Below are 14,100 nucleotides of genomic sequence, written 5' to 3' on the forward strand. Positions count from 1 at the left end.
TTAGATATGGCCCTTACGGCTAAAGGGATCAAGGGGCATGGAGAGAAAGCAGGAAAGGAGTACTGAGGTGAATGATCAGCCATGATCTTACTGAATGGTGGTGCAGGCTCGAAGGGCCGAATGGCCTCATCGCGACCGTCTCCCCCTCCGAGGTAGGCGATTGCTGACCCGACCTCCATGGGGTCGGCGTATGCAAAATTTTGCGACTTGGCATCGCCACCTGCACACCGCTTGGTCCCGGTGCCTCATTCATCAATAGAGATGGCCGCAGGTTGTTCTCTTTCTCTTTCCCCCCCCCTCCCCCCCCAAAAATAATTTTGTCCTCTTGCTCCACAACATCTCTCACCACTTGTTCCTCCTCTGAGGTATTTGATGTTGCAGGAGGAGTGGATGACTCCACTGACGCCAACGACACTACCTTTTCAGGTTGACCTTAAAAAGACGAATGATATTTCTAAACAACTTATTAGCACATTAACGGTGCTCTTAATAGTAAACATACATATCAATAACCCATAACATAACAATACTTTTCAATACCCCATATGCACAAGGTTTCGCCAGGGCTGCCATGACATCATTCGTAAATCAAGAGTACATCAAAAGTATATATCATATTGCATTATAATTGTAGGACATTACATGAGTAACTAAGATATATTTTTAAGATGTCTTTAATAATGTTTGACACATTGCACAGTTCCCATTACTCACGAGACTCAAGGGTGGGTTCGGCCACACCACGGGTCGTGACCGAACTGCTGCCAGGCTCCACTAAGGTGACCGCAAACTCCTCATATTCTGAGAGCGTCTGTACCAGAGCACAGCCGCTGCCCATCCTCCTCTACTCTGCCCGATTGATAGATATCTTCTTCTGTAAATGATAAGATAGCATGGCATAAGTTAATGGACTTGGTAATAAACGTTTAAGAATGACAGATTTAAATGTCTGATTAGAAATTTGCATTGCATATGAACAATATTTCATAATATAAAATTCAACTTAGTGTTAGGATGCATAAATTAATTCATAATTTAATTAATACTATAAAGAAATGACATTCAAGATTACAATAAAAATTTACATGCATCATTAAAATATTACATATGTAACATTTAAAATATACCATGCAAATTACTCTGGCTGCTGCCAACAAGCTGTTCCACCTTTTCCTGCACTGTTCAGGTGTCCGTACTTCATTAGCTGCCGATGTAATGACATCGGCAATCTCTGTCCTTATTTTACGATACGCACAGGGTGGAGGTTTCCCATGCCCACCCCGTGTCAAGTCATCCCACCTGCCACTGACAATATTCACGAGGGCCTCATTGGCCTCCTCGCTGAAGGGTTTAGATCTCTTCCTCTCGCTATCACCCTCCATTTTATATTGTAAGTATCTATTACAATATTGTAATAACAAATAATTATAATTATTTTCAGTTCAAAAAAAAATAAGGCAAAGTTATATAAGATTAATTATTTTTAAATCCAAATTCTCAATACCAGGCACAAAAATATCCCCTCTCTCTCTCTCTCTCTCTCTCTCTCTCTCTCTCACACCTTCCCTGTACCTCTGAACATTTGCGATGACCCCTGACCTCTCAAAATGCGGTAAAGAAACTCAGCCACAAAAAACCCCCCATCCAACACATGCGTAGAATAGCGTTGTTAGGGAAGCTTTTTTTTTACTTCCGTTTCCGTTTTCGGTGGGCGATTGTGAGATCGCCGAAAAATCACATCGTCTGGGTAAGGCCGAGTGGAAAATCGCAAAAAAAAAATGGGCCTTGTGCCGGCGATCAGCAAGGCCGAGACGTCCCACATTGCTGGAACAAGGTTAGCCACCTACTGGAAAGTCTAGCCCAATATCACTAACGCCGGAAATATTGCTCATTTTTGGGTGATATAGATCCCGATGGAAAGTCTAGCCCATACATTTGGTGAAGCCTGTGTCATTGCTCACAGTGAATTGTTATGCCAAGTATTGTTATCAGGGACTCTAACTTACTAGAATTAGGGGTAACCCTGGGGTGTAGGAGCATTGTGGAGAGGGGTTCTAGAAGGATTGAGGAATGTTCTAGGTTCTGCTGTTACAGTACTAGGAAAGAGTTGCTTGGATGTGGGAGCATTGGAGAGGGAGAATCATAGGATTATTAGGGGTGGTTCCAGGGTTTGGGAAGACATTTGACTCTTTGTGATTTGAATTGTGTCATGAGATTTGGGAGCAGGGAGAAATCCTGGTGGGTGAGAGTACAGGAGAATTGGAGATTGGGGTTCAGAGTCTGGTAATAATGGAGGGGGAGGCGTTTTCGAGGTCTACTTTTTTAAGGAGCAGTGTCCGAGAGCCTTGAGAGAGAGAGAGAGGAATGCAGAAAACTCTGGAGGGTGGTCCTCACCATATTTCCATCTGCCAGCTTCCTCCCCGACCTGTTTGTGGCCCTGTTTAGACCATCAAGCAGCCCTACCCTTCCAGCACCTTTCCTGCTATCAGTTGGCTTCTGCCTTCGAGTGTTGTTCGACTTATATAGAGTACTGCACTGACTATGATAGCCTTCAACAAATTTCATTAAAATGATCTCGTATAGCATCAAAAACCTAATTTTTCAAGTTTTAATGGGAAAAAAAAGTGAAATGACTTGCTGTTTTTCTTATAGGAAAATAATTTGGAACCAAAATAAAGAGGGGACAGGGCTTGCTGTTGCTTACATAGGCAGCAGAAAATCAGGTGAACCCAATAATTTAAACTCACCTTCCTGCTACGCTTAAATCACTTGTGGGGGAGGAGTGCTGGGGGACAAACTGAAATCTCCTTCAAATTTTCAATTGAGAAAAAGAATACATTCTAAACCTATTTGTTTTTAAATAGCAAATGAAGAAACCACAGTTGCTGTTAAGCACAGATATTATCTAACGGTCTGTGAGGTAAAAATTGAACAGTGCATATTAGAAAAGGAGCAGCTGTTAATATTTTAAATGTGAACCATACCTAGAATAACGCTTTGAGAATTCAATCTTCAGATTAGTTTGAAGTCTTTTGTAAAAGAATTCCTCAGCAAGAGGGGACAACACCCTTTCTACTCCCTACTGAGGTGTATTGGGAAATGTTGAAAACTGCACTTCCTCAGAGTGAACAAGTGTGGCCTGCAACTTCCTTCAATCAGTCAAAAGCTTTTGATACAAGCTGATAGCTTAAAGTAGATGCATTAATGAAGGTATTTGCCCTGAAATTGCGGCCTCCGGGTGTGTACGATGTGCGCACGCGCCTGAAGAGGTCCCGCAATTTCCGGGTTTAGGCGCGCAAAGTGCATGCGCCTGAACCCAGCACTTGTGATCTATCAAAATGTTTTTTTGACAGATCGCACGCATCCCCGGGAGAAGGCCCTTCGCGGCAGAGATTTGGGCTATTTGTCCAACTCTTGCCCAGCGAATGTCCTTCAAACTCTTACGCCTGGTAAAGCCAGAGTAAGAAACATTTTAAAAAAAATCAAAAACATTTTTTTTTCTTAAAATATTTAATTTAATGCAATTTCTAATAATTATTAAAAGTGAAGATTTTTAAATTTATGTTTGTGTTTTATTTAATTTTAGGAGTGTTCTCATTGATAGTAATGGGAGCTTCGTTTAAAAAAAATCTGTCGGAGGCATCCGGCTGCAGGAAGCCACTGACCACAATTCTTGGCCATTTAAAAACACTCAGACATTGGGTAAATTTAACTATTATTAACAAATATGTAGCATTTGATGATTTTGTTTCTTTAAATCCTTATTTTGGACATTAGAAATTTCAGTTACTGAGGAAAAGGAACAGGCAATTATTTTCCAGAAAGCATTTTGAGTGATTCAATTAATTTACCTTCTTTTTTAACCACGTCTTCACTTCTAGTTTGCATATTCACAATCTCTGGCTCAAAGTAAAACAGCAGCAGTCAGCACACTGTGATGTCAAAGTGTGTCGTGAGCTTAACGCTGTAATGTTATATGGTATAATGCCTATATAAAACTATATCTTGTCACTCACTGAGCATCACCACAGGCGATGTCATATGTGGGGCATCATGCCTTACCTATACAAATTTCTCTGAGCTGATTTGCTGAAGTTTCAGATTCTATATCGTTCCTGTCCCACTCTTGGAACATCCCAGAGTGCATCTCAATCAATAAATTGCTTTTGAAGTGTAGTCACTGTTTGGTAGGTGAATGTGACAGTCAATTTGTGCACAGCAAGGTTCCCCCCAACAACAAGTGTTGACTAGGGCACTGGGAGAACTCCTTTTTACTTTAAATAGTGCCAGGGGATCTTTTAAGATTAAAAAAACACACCAACAAAAGTCACTAGAAAAACTCAAGGAAAGTAAATAAACAGAAAAACGAGCAAGCGAGCAATCACTTTTTTTGTGAAAGCTGCTGTATCGCTTGGATTATTCAGCAATTTCTTTGGACTGTTTAGCAGCATTATGTTAATGTTACAGTAATAGGGCTGTAAAGCTTGAACACACTGTGCTGTGCTGGTTCCTTTGAAACAATGTTTGTATGGCAATGCAGAGCTGGGTGGCACTACCAAAATAGTTCTCCTGTTCTTTTCTCATGAATGGAGGTGTGGTTTTAAAGTGGCTCCAGACAATGGGTCCAGGACACCTGACAGCTTTTTAGTCATAGCAACGAAATACAGTGAAGACTGTAATAGATGCAATAAGGGCTGCTGTTAGAGATATTCAGACGGGCAAAGAAACGGACTGGGCAAAAATGCAGCATTGCGGCTGGCGACTCAGACTGAGTGGATGTGAAGGCCTTGTGTTGGAGAGAGTCATCTGCTGAAATAGAAGTAATACCAACCCACAGAAGCAGAGTTAAGTTACTTGATGTCATGAAGCTAATGATACAATGCGATTGGTTAAAACTCCACCAATTACTGTTTTGGGAGTAGAAGCATTCTAGCCCCAAATACCAACTGTTGCTATCAGGTAGAGATTGGAGCCCTTTAAGCAACTGACAGCCAGATAGGCCGCTTTGGGGCTGACTGAACGCTGAAACTCCTGCAGACGAGAATTCACTGTGCGGGGTGGCCAGAGAGGTATCAAGGGCAAATGGTGAAACTTGTAAAAGCTCCCTGTACTATATGTCTAAACCCATCTGCCGATTGATCTGGAAATGGGTTTACACCTGCCAGTATCAACTGACAAAAGGGGTTAAATGACATCAAGAGCACCTGAGGTACACCTAGAATATTACAGTGAAGCAGGCAGCACAACCATCAGAGATTTCGGAGCTGCAATTTGACTGGAAGGCTAGACAAAACCTATTGTGAACAGGCAGTGTAGCCCTAGGTAGGAATACAAGGGTGAGGTGTAAGAATAATTTGAGATATGTGGGAGCCAGTTCCAGACATAGTACTCAAATGGCCCAATCTTGAGCATCTTGTGTTTGTAATTAGGTCTGAAAGAGGTCCAGGTGGAGAGATAGTGTGCTGTTTAGAAACATGCTGTGTCCCTCTGCTTTTCTTCCTAAACAGGTCAACCAAGAACCATGAACAGTCATAAGACAGCAAGGCCTAGCTGAGACCAGAGATCAACATGGGGGTATCGGCTGAAAGACAGGGCAGTGAGACGGGGCTCCTGGCAGCTACATTCTGGGGATGTCCATGGATCCAGGGCAATCAAAAAACAAGTCCAGCATCCATACAAGGCCAACCTGACACGATGGACATCGGACTGCCCCAAGAGAGAACAATTCAGAATCAGAGGTGGGACCGCGGAGGTCCACTCGGTCGGTATTCCATTCACGTGATCTGGACAATACTCCGTGCAGTGCAGTAGAGCTGGAGTGATCTTATTCCATTGTTTTGGTAGACCAGAAATCGGTTTTATCAACAACTACTTCACTTGGAAGATGGACTGTATTTTTATGTGCATGCCACACAGTGAGCAAATCTGTGCTCGTGCAGCATCAAAACTTTAGTGGGACATCGGATAGGCCTGAGGACACGAATTCTTCAGCAGGGAAGGAGATGTATAGCTGATATAGTTCAGCTCTGTTTCTGTAGCATGTTGTTTTGAGATGTATTTTTTTTTTAGTTGTATTACATTGCACTTACAGTAACAAGACTGTAAGGCTTGAACAAATTGTCTCCTGTTATTGATGGTTTGTTTGAAACATTGTTTGCAGTGAAGGAGGTGTTGTTCCTCTGCCCCTGCCCCCCCCCACACTTTTTAGTCAGGCAACTGTCTGCTTTGTCTATCATTGAAGGAAGCTTTGTGAGACAGATATAATCATCTGGCCTCCTATAAGTTGAAACCTCTCTATCTTCCCGCCCCCCCCCCCCATCCCCATCCCCATCTCCATTCTGCAAAACGAGTTCAACATTCGTCTTCCTGGACTAATATTGGTTAGGGAGAAATTACATATGATATAAATAAACTTTATTAAAATTTGCATGGATTGCTGCTGTTTGCTTTGCATATTGGACTCTGAAACATTTGTAATATAAGAAACACATAATAAAAAATGCCTATTCTTGTATAATTGCCTGCACAATGTTTTAAATCTCTGGGGGGGAAAAAAAATCTTGAGAGGCCAACTCTTACGTTGGGGAATTGAGGCTGAATTTGGTCTTTTTGGCTAATTTGTTAGATTGGTCTTTACTAACTTATTTTCTGCAAATACTTTGGTTCCACCTGATTAGCTGCAGTCCATGTCATTATAGAAAGCCCCCTCCCCTTTTTATTTTGGTTTCATCCACTGCTTCTGCTGAAGTTCTGACTGCCTAACCCCTTTACCATACTCCCTGCAGCAGTCTACCCCGAATGGTACCATCATCGTCGTCATCATCATAGACAGTCCCTCGAAATCAAGGAAGACTTGCTTCCACTCTAAAAATGAGTTCTCAGGTGACTGGACAGTTCAATGGGGAAATTACTGTCTCTAACAGGTGGGACAGTCAGTGGTTGAAGGAAAGGGTGGGTGGGGAGTCTGGTTTGCCGCATGCTCCTCCTGCTGTCTGCGCTTGGTTTCTGTATGCTCTCGGCGATGAGACTTGAGGTGCTCAGCGCCCTCCCGGATGCTCTTCCACTGAATGGTACCAAACATTCGCTAGTTGGGCCATCATTCTTCTATTCCTTCCACAACCGTCTTCCATTCTTGGAATCCTTTTCAATTCAGCCTCCCTTGACCCCCCCAGCCCTACAATTCTGTGCCACTTGAGTCCTCCTTCAGCAACCGTTTCCTCGTCATCATCTAATGCTATTTTCAGTTCGACTGTAATTTCAACTTCAGTTGACAAGTACTGAAAAAAAACTAGCAAAAGGATGAAAAAAATGCAGGTTAGTTGCAGGACTCAGTTGAAAATAACGCTGGGTGGAACGGAACAACTCAATAAATGGTTGGGACTTGGAGAAGAAATCCTGCTCCCCATTAGAAGATCAGCCATGTCAGTGGGTGGAAACTCCTTCCATTGGGAGTTCCTGCTTCACTGGCCCATAAAGGGCCAAGCACAATACTGACTGGTACACTATTTCACATGACTTGTCTCAAAGGCCAAAAATGGTTCCCACCAGGAGGATCCAAGCCAGGGAAACTGCCTGGACTCTGAAGATGGGCACTTTTATTTTTTTTAAATAGTATTGGCCTAACGGTGCACTAAATGAAGATTCCAGACCTCCTCGTCAATAGCTGCTGGATACCAGGGTTTCCACCAGCTTTGGGCCAGCCTGCTCCCAAGATGCAGCCATAATAGCTCCATGCAAATGAGCTGCCCTCCCACTGGCCAAGCAAATGTGTGTGATCCTGATATAACTTCTGTGATCATATCCCATGGCTATAGTTTTTTGATGAGGTTTGGTCCCCAAAATGTTGATTTATTGGTGATATTGATGGTCAGTAATGGCCATGTTGGTTGAGTGAACTGATAGAAGGCAGGCTTAAAAAAATATAGATACAAAATATTTTTCTCCAGCTCTTAGATTTTGTTCCATCAAAATAATTTGTGGCCACTCCCCTCCAGTCTGCTCCCCATCTAACATCACTTTTACAATCTCTTCAGCTGTGTGTTTTATGTGGCATCTCTTGCAACCAATTCTGCCCTTGCCAAGCTGTGGCACTTGAATTATGCTCCAAAATGGTGTGTATGCTCTGTTGTGTCTGGCCAGTAAGAAATAACGTGTTTATATCATGCTTTTTGCATCTTTAGAACATCACTGGGCACTTTACAGCCAATAAGTTACTTTTGAAGTGTAGTCAGTTATGTAAGCAAACAGATCAGATAATTTATCCAACAGCAATTCAGTGAGAGAAATAGTGGTGTTGGTTGAAGGAGAATGCCTATTCTGTTCTTCAAATAGTATCTTGCGATCTTTTACATTTGCCTGAACAGGTGTCAGCACTTCTGGCAATGTGACACTCCCTTAATTCTGAAGTGACTGCTTTGATGAAGTCCTAGAATGGCACTTGAATCTACTACCTTCTGACTCGAGAGTTGAATGCTACCACTGAGCCAAGTTGATATTTTTATGGCCAGATCCTGGCATGTGCCCTGCAACCGTCTTAGATCCTGACTTTTTAATGCTTCTAGCCCAGTCTAGTGTCACGGTTCCCCTCAGTGTTTCCAGTGCCCATTTCTATCCTTAATGCTCCACCAGACCCTTCTAATTACACATCACAACTCAACTGCATCGTTTGTCCCACATTGGCCCCTCCTAGTCCCCCAATGCCACTTGTTCCCATTCACCATCTTCCTCTCCACCTGCTGAGTGTACTCGACCTGCTCCTACCTACCCATAGATTTCTGCTCCCTGCCACCATTTTTTCAAAACCCCAACCTGCTGAGTCTTTCCAGTCTTCAGACTCTCTACTGAGCGAACTTCTCTCCCCCAGCCACAAAGTAATCAAAAGTTTTTTTTTTCTTCCCATTCCTCCTGGCCTTGCATTCAATGCCCAGACCGTCCGTCCTCCATGAGTATTACCTGAACTCAACCACCCTAGACAGCAGGTCTACCCACTACTCCTATTCCACATCATGACTCAGCCTCAACTCTTCCACCCATTCCCCCCCCCTTGCTGCCTCCTGGCTGCAACATTATCATCCCCCTCCCACCCCAACCTTCCCTCTGAATCACCGTTCTTGCAGCCTTTCCTGCCTCTAATCTTCCACTGTACCTTACAGTTTAAAAATGGCAAGTGAGTGATTGAGTACAGGAGTAAAGGGACACGAGCCCACACGGACATTGGAAACGTACAAAAATGATGAGTTCCTAACAGGCAATGAGAAAAGGAGTCAGTGCTACAGGTGCAAAATGATAAAATATGACGGTAAAAGAGAGAAAAAGCACAGGAGATAAGAGACAGTGACACACAAAGTTTCTTGTCCACTCTGGAATTTTTTTTGTTTGAGTAATGCCATGGGAGATCAACTGCATTGTGCATTACATGGTGTAACACATCTGTCATTATGTAATTACCTATCCCACAGGTCAGAATAAGCCACACAACCCAAGATCTCTTGTCACTTTATTGCCCCTCATGTCTGAAAAAGTTTTCAGTGAAGTGCTTAACTCTGCTTACAGCCTAGCATTTCTCCTATAGATCTTGACTAAGAAAAGTTATTTTGTGTAGTTTAAGCTTTTTAAATTTTGCACATAAAGTTGTAACATTTCTTGTACCGATTCATTGCTTATTTCTTGGCTGTGGGCCATAGCACTTCATAATGCATCCCAGTGTGATACACTAATACTTGGCTTTGTACCCTACATATTTTCACACAGCTTCGAAAAGTTTAGGAATCCATTGTCAAATTATGAAGCTATGATTCAGGGTTTTGTGCACTACATGTACAGACCACCTACTACTTTTAATATCTTATTGCACTTTTCTAAATATGACATCACATTGCATTCAATACAACTTTATGCTTCACCTGGCACAAAGCACGGTCATTTATTTTAGGAAATTTGAAGACCAAAGAACCAGATGTGTGGTAAAAGAAAAGTGAAAGTAATGAACATAGCTATCTAGAGATGAACTTTCTATCTGAAATGATAAATATTTAATTTGAAAGGGAAAGGGGACTAGACACTGATGCAAAACAACTTTTTAAAAACAAATAATCAGTGTACAAAGCAATTATTTAAATAGCAAGCATTTTTAAGTATATTTGGAAATGTAATGAATGTGGGCCTTGCAGAGGTGTTGCTGGAAGAATCCTTCACAGGATTAGTGTCTAAATGAAGTAGCATACTGCCATTGTGGCTTTCAATGTCTCACATTCTGGTATAAGGGCCAGTGTAGAAATGATGCATCCCCGAGCTGTGAGAAGGAGGTTTGCTAGTTGCAGAATAGTGCTGTCAACAGGTTGACTTGCCAGCTAACCAACTTCGTTAACTATGCTTGGTTGACTTGCATATGTGAAGCCCCCACTCCCCAAAATCTGCTCTGGCTTCATCCTCATTGCCTCCTGCTCATATATGAAGATAGAACAATTGACCCTTCAGGAAAGAATCAACCATAGCATGGTATGTGAATGAATGACTTGTGGAGTTCTATAAACATTGATTTGTTAACATAACTTTTAACAGTATGTTAAATTTAAGGTCACAACATAAACTGTTCCCTTCATAATTTTCTGGGATGTAAATAAAAATCAACACTGAAACTTTGTATGTGTGTTTTATATCCAGTATTGTGTATATAATGCAGTGTATTATTGGAATGTATCTCTTGGTGGCACATATGTGAGTTTTGCTTTGCATTAAAAAATACAAAACAATGTATTGTATTACTTGTCATAATAGGAGAATTCAGTGGAACTGGCATCTCTGCTGTTCGAGAGATCGAAAACAGTCCTTTTGATCCATGTGCATTTTGAAGATCTTGTTGACTTTGGATTATTATTGCATGAATATTTTAATACCCAAAATTGTTGGCTTTTTTTTTGCTAATGCACAAGTTTTTAAAAACATGCTTTGTTTATTTTGGAACATCACTTTCCATTACCTGTCTTTCTTGCAGATTGCACTGATTTGCAAGGGCAAATGAGCCATTTCTAAATAAACTACATTTACCTAATTCCAGACAACTTTCAGTTGACTGGCTGAGTATATGGTAGATAAATTGTAGTGGTTTGATGACCACCAGAAATCCCTCGATATTTGCATACCAGAAATTCTCCTCTTCACGTTAGCATTATAGGCAAATGTGAAAACTACTTGCATTTAGATTGCAGTTTGTCAAGGTAAATAACTCTTGCCTCCTTCCACTTGTATGCTGTATGCAACACTATGGATATAAGAATTTATCTTGCTCAAATTAGGTTAAGAGACAGGTGCTGAGTTCATCGAACTGAATGAGACTAGAACAGTTCAAAATGTTTCATTATTGAAATATAGCCTTTGCATATTTTTTCTTCAAAAATATAATGGGTAAATTTTATAGTTAGTAAAGATGCCAAACCTCAGGAATAAAAATATTATTCTAGTTTGGTTGTCCAGTATCGGCATCAGGAACTCCCGAGCCCAATATGCCAGAGTGCCTTTTACTCTTCTGTAATGATTTGCCTTAGCCCGTACCTTCTGATGAGCACATGCATATTAATCATGTGAGTCTGAAACAAACAGTCGGCGTTTTGGAGTCAGCTATGCATTTTGAACGAAAATCAGCACCGATGCCGGCTGCCCTTTATTACCTTCTCCCACTGATGCTGCTGCTCCAAGGAATGGAATTCTGCTGTGGGTAGCAATTCTCTCAATAGTTTGCAAGGTCAGGAATTCCTGCCAATCTGTGCAGGAGTTCCATCTGTCAGAACTATAGTAGCACCAGGTAGAACAGATTGATCTAAGAGTGAGAAGGAGGATATCTGAATTGGATAGGGTGGGGAGAAGAGAGAGAGAGAAGACTGCCAACATGATGAGAGTGAAGGGGAGAAAAGTACAAACATGAACTATGGAGGGGATAGAAGAGTGCCAGCATTAAGGATGTAAAATTCCCAATAATTATTAAAGGGGCAGTAGAGTACTGCAGTGAACTGAAGATGGGAGATGAGTGTCTCTGAATCACTGAGAACTATAGCAACAATTTTATAACAGTTTAACCATCAGATTTATCAGCAAATATACTAGTACATATGTACAATAGCTCACAATTTCTCTGAAGGGATAAGGGAAAAATTTTCAGTTTTGCCACGATCTGCTGTACAAATGACATGTTGGGTTTACCTACACTGGAGAATCATAGGCCTCCTTCTGTGCTGCATCATTCTATCAGCCCATCATGTCTGTGCCAACTCTTTGATAAAGTTATCCAATTAGTCCCACTCCCTTGCTCTTTCCTCATGGTCCTGTAATTTTTTTTTTCTTCCGAGTATTTAGTATTTAGCCAAATCCCCATTGAAAGTTACTATTGAATCTGCTTCCACCACCCTTTCAAATCACAATCCAAAAAAAAATATTTTGCCAATCTGCTAAATCCTCTGTTTACCAATCATTCTGCTGCTGTAAACAGTTTCTCCTTATTTACTTAATCAAAATATTCGTGATTTTGAACACCGATATCAAATCTCCTCTTAACCTTAGCGCATGGCAGCTTAGAGCAGATAGGGAGAACAACCCCAGCTTCTTCTGTCTCCACATAACTGAAGACCCTCATCCCTGGTACCATTCCAGTAAATCTCTTCTGCACTCTAAGGCTTTGAATCCTTCCCTAGGTGTGCCCAGAATTGAACCCATACTCTAGCTGAGGCCTAACCAGTGTTTTATAAAGGATTAGTATAACTTAAGTTATGTCCAGCTGTGCCCTACTTCACTTTTAGTGTGCATGCTTCTTGAGGCCTATAATCAGGACTGTTTTGGGAGTTTTCAGCTTTTGATAGTTTTTGAGGTTGGCATTCTTGGAGCACTCTCTCTAAAGGGCAAATTAAGAGTTGTTTTGTGCGATGGGCTCACACCCAGTCGGAACTTAGTAGGGGTTGACCAGCGCCCATCCCAATATTTGTAGATTGTTGAGTGAGGTATCAAGGAATCACACATTTGATCTGGAAAGAATATATTTGTCAACTACCCATCATATAAGCTGCTTTCTGATATGGATGGTATTCCTCTTTGAATGTTACAAGATTGTCAAAGAATAATGCAATCAGTTATCTAAATAAAAGTATTCAAAGCAACAGTACAGATTATGAACTATATAGTATATTCTTGCAAGCTTTTATTAAAGTATAAGCTTGAAACTTTTATTTGAGTGATAATTTTATTGTTTCCCCTTTGACACAGTGCTAGTTAGGCAACTTTTAATTTTCACTGGTTCATTATTTCACAAAATTCTTGTCTATTGGCTCTGAAAAGTACCAAGTCACAAAACTGAGATATGAAACTTGAATAATGAGCAAAACTTGAATTTTAATGTTCAAATGCTTTAACTACTTTAGTGTTTCTTTAGTCATTTTCTATATTGAGCAAAATATACAAAGAGTAAGACATTGGATATTCTTCACCATGTTGAAGGTTTCTTTGGTTATCAAAAAAACAGCAGTTTTATAATAAAATCACAATATTTAAGTCTAAAGAATACAATCTGTATTTGTAATTCTGAGAATTCCTGCTTTCTTATCAGGTTAAATAAAATCTGCAGTCAGTTATCTATCCAGAGGAAAACCCAGTTCATGCAAAGGCTGCATAATTACTGGATGTTGAAAAGGCAGTCACGGAATGGTGTTCCTCTACTTCGACGATTGCATTCACATTTGCAGACTCAAAGAAATGCAGAACAGGTAAAAGAATCTTTAACTGAGTTACTGATTCATATCTTTATGTTTATTAAGTGTTGGGAACTTCTTTTAGTGAATACAGATCAGAAATAGTGGGGGTGAAATTGCCCTGTGCTCTGATTGGGGGTAGTAACCTGATTGGGGCTGGATTTCCTGCGCCAGGCACGGAAGTCCCGCCCGGGCCATTGAATTGGGCTTACCGCCCCATAAAGGAAGTGGAGCGCAATCTTGCGCGCTCCACTTCCTGTAGAGGTGGGACCAGCGGCGCTAACGTGTCACAATCTGGAGCGCTACGTAGATGCTCCACTTCGCTTAAAGGGGAAGGCTGCTGCGCACTCTGCAAGGTCTCTGATGGTCT

At 41.2% G+C, this 14,100-nt stretch overlaps 1 protein-coding gene across 5 annotated transcripts in view; it reads left to right on the forward strand.

Annotated features, from left to right (window-relative positions):
* The window catches only part of brpf3b (bromodomain and PHD finger containing, 3b), a 75,158-nt gene that overhangs the window by 30,581 nt on the left and 30,477 nt on the right, over positions 1–14,100 (forward strand). For all 5 annotated transcript variants that reach the window (XM_070858960.1, XM_070858962.1, XM_070858964.1 and 2 more), the window contains exon 3: positions 13,589–13,745. In XM_070858960.1, the coding sequence (XP_070715061.1) occupies positions 13,589–13,745 (157 nt within the window). The remainder of the gene's footprint in view (positions 1–13,588; positions 13,746–14,100) is intronic.

Source organism: Pristiophorus japonicus, chromosome 17 (genome assembly GCF_044704955.1).
Source record: "Pristiophorus japonicus isolate sPriJap1 chromosome 17, sPriJap1.hap1, whole genome shotgun sequence".
In the NCBI taxonomy this organism is placed as follows: domain Eukaryota; kingdom Metazoa; phylum Chordata; class Chondrichthyes; family Pristiophoridae; genus Pristiophorus; species Pristiophorus japonicus.